The 9830-nt window shown below is 41.0% G+C and overlaps 2 protein-coding genes across 4 annotated transcripts; both read right to left on the bottom strand.

Annotated features, from left to right (window-relative positions):
- Positions 1–71: 71 nt before the first annotated feature.
- Positions 72–4574, bottom strand: LOC146295595 (uncharacterized). 3 transcript variants are annotated; one of them, XM_084695588.1, is made up of 10 exons: positions 4394–4574; positions 3217–3438; positions 2801–2996; positions 2403–2574; positions 2211–2289; positions 2012–2116; positions 1704–1834; positions 1411–1516; positions 1167–1237; positions 72–889 (listed from the first exon to the last, which is right to left on the bottom strand). In XM_084695588.1, exons 2-10 carry the CDS (start codon positions 3422–3424, stop codon positions 665–667), a joined length of 1293 nt encoding a protein of 430 aa, XP_084551714.1. In that variant the 5' UTR covers positions 3425–3438; positions 4394–4574; the 3' UTR covers positions 72–664. The 3 variants fall into 3 exon arrangements, with proteins under 3 accessions (XP_084551714.1, XP_084551715.1, XP_084551716.1); XM_084695589.1 differs by lacking the exon at positions 4394–4574 and adding an exon at positions 3620–3752; XM_084695590.1 differs by lacking the exon at positions 4394–4574 and adding an exon at positions 3677–3695.
- A 1634-nt stretch (positions 4575–6208) lies between these two features.
- On the bottom strand, positions 6209–9743 carry LOC146295594 (gasdermin-E-like). Its single transcript, XM_084695609.1, has 10 exons — positions 9633–9743; positions 9060–9284; positions 8681–8876; positions 8284–8449; positions 8013–8091; positions 7817–7921; positions 7509–7639; positions 7199–7322; positions 6946–7016; positions 6209–6662 (listed from the first exon to the last, which is right to left on the bottom strand). The coding sequence occupies exons 2-10, from the start codon at positions 9268–9270 to the stop codon at positions 6438–6440; spliced, it is 1308 nt and encodes a 435-aa protein (XP_084551735.1). The 5' UTR covers positions 9271–9284; positions 9633–9743; the 3' UTR covers positions 6209–6437.
- Between the last annotated feature and the right edge of the window lie 87 nt (positions 9744–9830).

The raw sequence follows: 9830 nt of genomic DNA, 5'->3' as shown, positions 1-9830 counted from the left end.
AAGGAGTAGAGAGAGCAAGATTTAGGGAGAGGTTAAATGGGTGCATTTAAATACCACACAGACAAATTACATGTCATTAGTGAATGATTTTATTTTGTATGAATAACACTGTCTGTCTGTTCTAAGACACCTTCTACAAATACATTTTAACATGGTTAAAATACAACAAAAGAAAATTTCTGAGAAAAAGATAACATACATGTTGTTGATCTAGCCAGATGCTTGTTTTGCAGGTCAGAATTGCTGCCAGAGGCCATAAGAATATGTAATTCTTGACTTTCTTAAAAAGACAGTACACATTTAACAAGTGCATAAAATATGAAATCATCCCAACGATATATAAAAAAAACTACTCAATAAGATGTTAAATTAAAAGTAATGAGTCACATAATGATGCAAAATGCTCACTTATTAAGGAACAGAAAAAAAGGTCAAACTGAATATGCAGTTATTGCAACTGATCTTCACTGCACAAACCTTTAATAATAACCCCCTGGAATATAATTACTGTAATAACATAATCAAATACAAAAAGGCACTGGCATGCACATTGTTTTTGAAATGGGGGGGGGACACTTGGTGGACATTTGGCAACACACTTATGGTCTTTGTTAAGACTATTCTGGCCTGTTCTATGCAGCCTTGACCTCCACACTTATTATACCTAACTATCCAAGAAAGTGAGCCCTTGAACTGCAATGCACAGGACCAATAGCAGCCCGCCTGGTTGGATTCCTGTCTCAAGAAACAGGTTTCCATCATCATGTAGATTTTTACTGGCTGAGCAGAGCAGTTGTGTAGCCCAGTTATATTCCCCGCCGTCTTGCAGCTTGGGGGGCAGTGTCTCAGGAGGCAGGAAGTTGCTGTGATTGGTCTTCAGCTCCACCACCTGGGACAGATGGCAGAGGGAAAGTAGACGACATGTACAAACACATGGTTGTTATGGGTTAATTGGCCAAAGTACAGAGCAAGGGAAATGTTAAGAATACCAAAGAAACTGAACTAGATGTACAATATTATACTGTTCAATTCTAATATGAATGCTAATTACACAATACATTTGTCATTCAACATGCCAGGTTGATGTACAAAAACAGTGGACATATATGACTTGTCTACCAGCCAAATTCTACTGTAAAGTTAATAGGAAATTTAGATAGACTAACCAGTTTGTTGAAAGCTTGAAGTTCACTGGAACTGCAGTTGGCCAACATATTTAAAGCCCCATTTGGCAAAGCTGGAACGACACACACATGCGTGCGTATGGACACAAAAAACACACAATGAAAATTGCAGACATATTTTTGTAAATTCATGTACATTTGGAAAATAAGGAAATGTGTAGTGGTATGAAATAATAAAGGACAATGGATAAAAGTTGAGATTGTCTGATGTTATATAGTATCTCACCATCTAAGACTCTGATCAGTGACTCTATGACAACACGAGAACTTTCTAGGGGTTTTGTAGGAAGTTTGTCCAAAAGGGTGCAGACGGAATTAGTCCAGTCCTCACCCTGAAGGCAGGAGTAAGCAGACCAGTGTAGGTAGAGGGAGGGGGTAGCAGGGAGGGAGGGGGTCGGAGGGAGGGGGAGGGAGAGAGATAGAGATAAGGGAAAGGTTACAATGGGGACATTGAATAACAAACAATTGGCATGCCTTCAGTGAATGATGATATTTTGTCTAAGCAACATTGTCTCTGACCCTGTCATCTAGGAACCTTTGAAAGGTTGGTCTGTCTTTTAGAAGTCCGCGAAGCTCCCCGAACAGAGATGATTTGGTCTGCTTTGGAAGACTAGCCAAGGGCTGGAGAAGCTTCACATATTCTTCTAATTCTGAAATGTAAATAGAGAGAAGAGTTAATTACATTACACACGTATGAAAACTCAGACGGGAAACAACAAGGAGGTGCAGAGTAGTTATTGTTCGCTATGACACGCACACATGCCAGAGAGAAAGAGACATCGAAGGAGATACAAGTAACATTCACCATCCTGTAAAGCTCAACATACCTTCCAGTACTTTGTCTAGGCAATTAATGGACTCATCGGATATTAATTCCGCAGATAAGGTTCCACCATCCGCCCCTAACTCGTCATCATCGTTGACGTTGAGCTCTGAACCAACAGAGAGAAAAAATGAAAAAATAAAGCAGTCGCAGACATGTCAGTGAGGAAATAAAATGCATACATGAAACTCCAATGCACGCACCTATGAGCTCTTGGACTTTGTAGGCAATGACAGTCTTTTCAGGAAGCTGCATGGATATATTCTCTTTCCTTAAAAGACCCTGACACAACACACAAAATAAGGCTCCAAGATTCATCTTACTTACTAAAGTCAAATGACTCCAAATGAGTAATATGGTGTACATATGAAACAGTTGGAAACTGTCTTACTCACTCCACCTCCTCCCAGATTCCCCGGAGGAATATATACTTTTCCAGTCATGGAGCCGTCCACCTCGTCAGAGCCTTTGATGGAGAAGGGGCCTTGTGTCACTACCCTCGACGTCACAAGAACCAACTTCTCATACTTCCTCAGCCCCGTAATATGTTCACGATTCATTTCCTTCCTAACAAGATCGATAGATAAGCCCATAATTGTCAAGGGTCGGTAAGAATAGGCGACAAGAGAAAGAAAGAACAAAAATAGACACACTGACAGTTAGAGCGTCAGAAAGAAAGAGAAATCTGTATCAAGTATTACAAGGTTCAGAAGAAAAGACGTGCATTTTTTTTTACGGGTCACACGTACTGGCCATAAAAAAGAAGGTTTGACATGAACCATGTTTTTCATACCCTTTAATGTCAGACTTCAAAGCCATTAAATCAATCAGTTCCATTTGGTCTAGTTGACCTAATTCACATTGGAGTTTCATGTAGCCACGCCCAAACGCTTTGCCCAAAAACTCCCATATGCCTCCATCCAAATTCTTTGTCTTTGTCTTCTCAATATCAAGGGAAAAGTTATTCAGAAAGGTTTTTCTTTCAATCTCTGAAAGAAAATAGAAACAGAGAGAGATGGACAAACAGAAGCCATTGGGTTAGGTTTAATTTTAGAATACATCAATGTTCAGCATTAACATACAGGTGTATGGTGTGCATTAAGGTGTAATACAGTTACAATTACAAAGTTCAATTGAAAAAAGGCTTAATCATTTGGACAAGCATTGGATTTAATATTATATGTTGTTTTTTTTACTACTAAAGCCTACCTGCTTTACGTGGTAGATCTCCTAGAAGGTCTTCCAGTTTAAATTCCGAAACACGGTAGTAGGGGTTCCACGAATACCAAGGCTTGATCTTGACAACCAATCTTGTGGGATCCAACAGTTTTTTGGAGTCGTGGAATACAGTGTTGGGAATTAAATCCCCTTTCGCATGATGAACAAACCTTTTGGTTGCCTCAGCAAACGAGTCCATGTCTTCAATAAAATCTGAGTGGTGATAACAGACATAACAATGTTGTTCCTTGTTTTCATATGTATTTCCTGGTGATTTCCTGGCTCAAAATCACACCGAAAGTAGGCTGTACATGTATACATTCACAAGTATAGTTGTGAATACACAATCAATACCTTAATGTCATAATCAATACAAATAAGTACCAATTCTCACATGTAAACACGTTCCCCAAATGTAAATAACGATCCACAAACGTGATTCACTACCCACCGAGGCCGTAGCCATGGAGTCAAGCGTTTGGCTGCCTGTCGTAGCGTAGCACATTTATATTTTTATATCAATATATTGGAGGGGACATTTTTTTACCAGATTTGAATATTGAGGGTGATTTGTGTCCCCCAATATATATTATGATTACGGCCCTGCTACCCACCAAGACATTTTGATTTTCCTTTGTAGGCATTCACAATAATTATGGTGTGATGTTGAGCCCATCATCGTCTATCACGGGCTAACTTCAGCCACGCCCGTAAGCCTGCATGTCAAAAGCTTGGCACGCTAAGGTGCCAAAGTCGCTGTGCCGTCCCCAGGTCTACAGTCTGTAGGCTACATCTTTGTTAGGCTATAGATATTTTACTGTAGATATGGATAAATAATTACGCACATATCAATTTTTGTTTGAGACTTTAACACAATTCCTTATAAAGACTCGCGTATATTCAGAGTAGGACGCGTTCGACTAGCTCTGGACGCTAGTCTGGAAAATGTATAATGAACAGAATAGGCTACAAATAAAAAAAAGTGGGACGACCATGGTTGGTTGGCACACTTTTCACTCTCTGTCGTATTTTTTTAATACTGTAGTACAGTAGCTGAATGATTTACATGGTTTGAAAGAAGTGGCAAATGCAGTTCACGGAAGGAAGTAAGTATAGCCAAAAGTATAGATAAAGAGTGTAGGCAAGTAGGCTAATAGGTGTTACCGACCTTACTGAGATGAACGTCGTTGACACTTGTAAACTGTTAAGAACAAGATAGTATTTTAGTGACACGACGTTTCCGAAAAGTAGGTATTTTTCAGTCTGCGTTATTGTCTATAGGGTACTTAAGTTCCGTTTAACTTCATCAGCTGCAGCGCAAGTAGTGTACCAAGCATAGCCGCCGGAACTTATTTGATCAGAGGGGGGAGGGGGGAGAGGGGAAGGGGGATGGGGGGGGCTCAGGTCTGAAAGTTACCCATGTCTCGTTTCGGAGCTCAACACAAATTACGATAACCAAGTGACTGATGAACATCACTGTCTGCATCAAAGTGTTGGCGTATGAGAGGCCGTATAGGTGTAACAACAGTCTGAAATATGTCCTAAACGAACCATCAGTGGTGCTCTTCTGGACACCGAGGAGAAGTTAGTTTCATATTTGACATTCGACATCCGTCTCACAGTCGGAAGACCCTACTTCGCAGCGTGGCGTTAGGGACCGGGTGAAAACTAACTGTACAATTTAGAAAATGTATGTGTATCACCAATATTTATATGGATATAAAACCTCAAACTGTCACTAGATTATTCTAATAATGTCTGGCCTACATCCACACCCTTTACTTTTTCAATTAAGTTTAAAACAAAATGATAGAAAGTCACTAATCTCTGAAATAGCCATGGAGTCAACATGGGGGGGGGGGGGGGTCATGTCCCCCTTTCTGTTCACTCTGTACTCATCATGGTGTCAGGACAATAACTTCTCTCTCAACTTCAGCAAAACCAAGGATTGTTGACTATAGGAGGCGGCAGGCAGAGGAGCATGCACCCATACTCATCAACGGATCTGAAGTGGAGAAGGTCAGCTGCTTCAAGTTCCTTGGGGAGAACATCAGCAACGACCTCACCTGGTCTGTTCACACGGACAAGGTGGTCAAAGTGGCCCATAAACGCCTCTTCTTCCTGAGGAGACTGAAGAAGTTTGGTATGGACTCAGTCATCCTCACCAACTTTTACAGATGCACTATAGAAAGCATTCTGACTAGTTGCATTACAGTGTGGTATGAGAGCTGCACAGACAGGGATCGCAAGGCCCTCACGAAGTGTGGTCCGTTCTGCTGAGTTCATCATCGGCAGGAAGCTCCCAGCCCTACAGGACACCTACCACACACGTTGCCTCAGGAAAATTGGCAGGATTCTAAGAGACTGTTACCACCCATCCTTCCGTCTCTACCCCGTTGACTTCTGGCAGGCATTACCGCAGCATTCGGTCACGCACACGCAGACTGGACAACAGTTTCTACCCAAGGGCCATCATGCTTCTGAATGGACATTGATATGGACCATGATTCACTTCACATTAGTCACTTTAAACACTGTCACTTTCAGAACTTGAACTACTCCTGAGGCAACTTTGGCTCTTTGGTGCGTGCAGCTCACTACTGCACTCTTTCTACCAACCTGTGGTCAGCAGTGGCCTCTTCTATGTGGTGGTGTGTTGGGGTGCTAGCATCAAGGCAGGCAATGCCAACAGAGTAAACAAACTGGTTGTGGTGAAGCAAAGCAGAGGGTGAGAATGATTACACCACGGTGAAACAAAGAGCACAAGGATCCTTATCAGTAGTCCTTGCTGCCAGAGGCCATAAGAATATGTTATTCTTGACTTTCTTAAAAAGACAGTACACAAGTGCATAAAATATGAAATTATCCCAACGATATATATACAAAAACAACTCAATAAGATGTTATATTAAAAGTAATGAGTCACATAATGATGCAAAATGCTCACTTTGTTAAGGAACAGAAAAAAAGGTCAAACAGAATATGTAGTTATTGCAGCTGATCTTCACTGCACAAACCTTTAATAATAACCCCCTGGAATATAATTACTGTAATAACATAATCAAATACAAAAATACAAAAAGGCACTGGCATGCACACTGTTTTTGAAATGGGGGGGGACACTTGGTGGACATTTGGCAACACACTTATGGTCTTTGTTAAGACTATTCTGGCCTGTTATATGCAGCCTTGACCTCCACACCTATTATACACTAGCTCCTCAAAAATGTGAGCCCTTGAACTGCAATGCACAGGACCAATAGCAGCCCGCCTGGTTGGATTCCTGTCTCAAGAAACAGGTTTCCATCATCATGTAGATTTTTACTGGCTGAGCAGAGCAGTTGTGTAGCCCAGTTATATTCCCCGCCGTCTTGCAGCTTGGGGGGCAGTGTCTCAGGAGGCAGGAAGTTGCTGTGATTGGTCTTCAGCTCCACCACCTGGGACAGATGGCAGAGGGAAAGTAGACGACATGTACAAACACATGGTTGTTACGGGTTAATTGGCCAAAGTACAGAGCAAGGGAAATGTTAATACCAAGGAAGCTGAACTAGATGTACAATATTATACTGTTCAAATAATAATTCTAATATGAATGCTAATTACACAATACATTTGTCATTCAACATGCCAGATTGATGTACAAAAGAGGGAACATATATGACCTTGTCCACCAGCCAAATTCTACAGTACAGTTAATAGGTTTAGATTAACCAGACTAACCAGTTTGTTGAGAGCTTGAAGTTCACTGGAACTGCAGTTTGCCAACATATTCAAAGCCCAAATTGGCAAAGCTGGAAAGACATACCCATGCGTGTATGGACACAAAAAACACACAATGAAAATTGCAGAAACACATTTTTGTAAATGCATTTACATGTGTATAATAAGGAAATGTGTAGGAATATGAAATGATTACAAAGGAGAATTGAGGAGAATTTAAGTTGAGATTGCCAGATGTAGTACAGTAACTAACCATCTAAGACGCTGACCAGCAACTCTGTGGCAACATGAGAACATTCTATGGGTTCCGTTGGAAGATGATCCAAAAGGGTGCTGACTGATTCATCTTGGGTCCCACTCTGCCTCCAGTCCTCAACCTGAAGGCAGGGGTAGGCGGACCCGTAGTGTAGGTAGAAGTAGAGGGAAAGAGAGGGGCAGGAGAGGGGGGAGAGTGGGAGGGAGAGAGATAAAGGAAGGGTTACAATGGGAACATTGCATGCACAGAACAACTGGCATGCCATCAGTGAATGTTGATATTTTGCATAAACAACATTGTCTCTGACCGTGTCTTCTAGAAACCTTTGAAAGGTTGGCCTGTCTTTTAGAATTCCACGAAGCTCCCCGAACAGAGATGATCTGGTCTGCTCTGGAAGATGAGCTAAGGTCTGAAGATCCTCCTCAAAATCTGGTAAGGCTGATATATAGATAGAGAAGAGTTCATTACAATACACACGTGCATAAAAACTCAGAAAGGAAACAACAAGGAGGTGCAGAGTATTCATGCAACGCTATGACAAGCACACATGCCAGAGAGAAAGAGACATTGAAGGAGATACAAATAACATACACCATCCTGTAAAGCTCAACATACCTTCCAGTACTTTGTCTAGGCAATTAATGGACTCATCGGATATTAGTTCCAATGATAAGGTTCCACCATCCGCCTCTAACATGTCTTCATCCTTGACGTTCAGCTCTGAACCAACAAGAGAGAAAAAACAAGTAGTCGCACACTGTAGGGTGAACAGCAATCAATGAGAAGACAATTGGAAAGCCAATGCACGCACCCATGAGCTCTTTGACTTTGTAGGCAAGGACAGTATTTTCAGGAAACTTCATGGATGTAATGTCTTTCCTTAAATGACCCTGACACGAGACACAAAATAAAAGTCATGATCTACAGTTCATGACGTGTGTATGAGTGCATGATAGCAGTACTGCAACAACACTCATTGCTCAACCCAGGCTCTAAGATTCATTTTATTTACTAAACTCAAATTACTCTAAATTAGTAATATACTGCAGATATGAAACAGTTGGAAACACTGTCATACTCACTCCAGCTATAAGCACTTTCAGCCATTGGATATTTACTGTTCCAGTAATCGAGGCGTCCACTTCGTCAGAGCCTTTGATGGAGAAGGTGCCGTTTGTTACAATCCTCTCTTTCACAAGAACCAACTTCTCATTCTTTTTCAGCCCTGGGTCATGAATACGTTTCCTCCTAACAGGATTGGTGGATATAGCCCAGAATTGACATGGGCAGGTAGAAAGAAGAAGTGAGAGAAAGCGAGAACAAAAAAAGACAGACACACAAAGATAAAGCGAAAGAAAAAGAGAAAGAAATATGTATCAAGTATCACGTGCACATTTTAAACGGGACTTCAAATCCGTCACATGTACCAGCTATGAAGAAAAAAAAGGTAACGGTTCACATGAACCATGTTTTTCATACCTTTTAATGGAAGTCTTTAAATCCATGAAATTGGTTAATTCATTTCGGTCTAGTTTACCAAATGTAGTTTGGAGTTTGATGCTCCCTCGCCCCTCCACTTTCCCACCACACTGTGATACGCCTCCACCCACGTTACCTTTCTGGTTCTTCTCCATATCAAGGACATAGTCATGCATAAAGATGCTTGTTTTAATCTCTGATAGACAATAGAAACAGAGAGAGATGGACAAACAGAAGCCAGAGGGGTAGGTTTATTGTTAGAATACATCTATGTTCAGCATTAACATACAGATGTATGGTGTGCGTTAAGGTGTAGTACAGTTAAAATGACAAAGTTCAATATAAAAAGGCTTAATCGAGTTTTTACTGTAGTACCTACCTGCTTGACATGGTAGATCTCCTAGAATGTCTTCCAGGATAAAGTCCGACACACGGTATTTAGGCTTCTGAAATCTAAATCTAGGCTTGGTCTTGACAACCAGTCTAGTGGGATGCAACAGTTTGTTGGAGTCGTGGAATACAGTGTTGGGAATGAAATCCCCTTTCACTTGATGAACAAACCTCTTGGTTGCCTGACCAAACGTATCCATGTCTTTAATAAAATCTGGTGGTGATTACAGACATAACAATGTTGATCCTTGTTTTCATATGCATTTTATGGTGATTAGATTAACCATCTCATGGGCTCAAAATCACACTGAAAGTATAGCGTTACATACATTCACAAGTATACTTGTGAATACACGATCAATACATTAATGTCATGATCAATACAAATAAGTACCAATCCTCACATGTAAACACATTCCACAAATGTAAATCACGATCCACAAACGTGATTCACTACCCACTAACAAAAGCGCTTGTTAACTATGAAGTGTGCTATAGCCTATGCTTAAGAGAGCTTTCTAAAATATGTTAAAGGGTGTAGTAGGCTAATAACGTTACCGACCTTGGAAGGCTACAGAGATGAACGTCGTTGACAATAGTTAACGTTTCCGAGTTAGTCTCTCTAGTTATAAGACTTTTCCGAAGCGTGTCGGGGCTTGTGTCAAAGTACTGTAACCACGTGATTGATGACGTACGACGCATTCTCGACAGTAGTCAATTACTTTAATCATGGATTCCACAACCACAATAACCCAATCTG

Source organism: Hypomesus nipponensis, chromosome 4 (assembly GCF_054491055.1).
Source record: "Hypomesus nipponensis isolate SF chromosome 4, ASM5449105v1, whole genome shotgun sequence".
NCBI lineage: Eukaryota > Metazoa > Chordata > Actinopteri > Osmeriformes > Osmeridae > Hypomesus > Hypomesus nipponensis.
The sequence above is the reverse complement of the archived record's forward strand: the minus strand, read 5'-3'. Positions and strand labels throughout refer to the sequence as shown.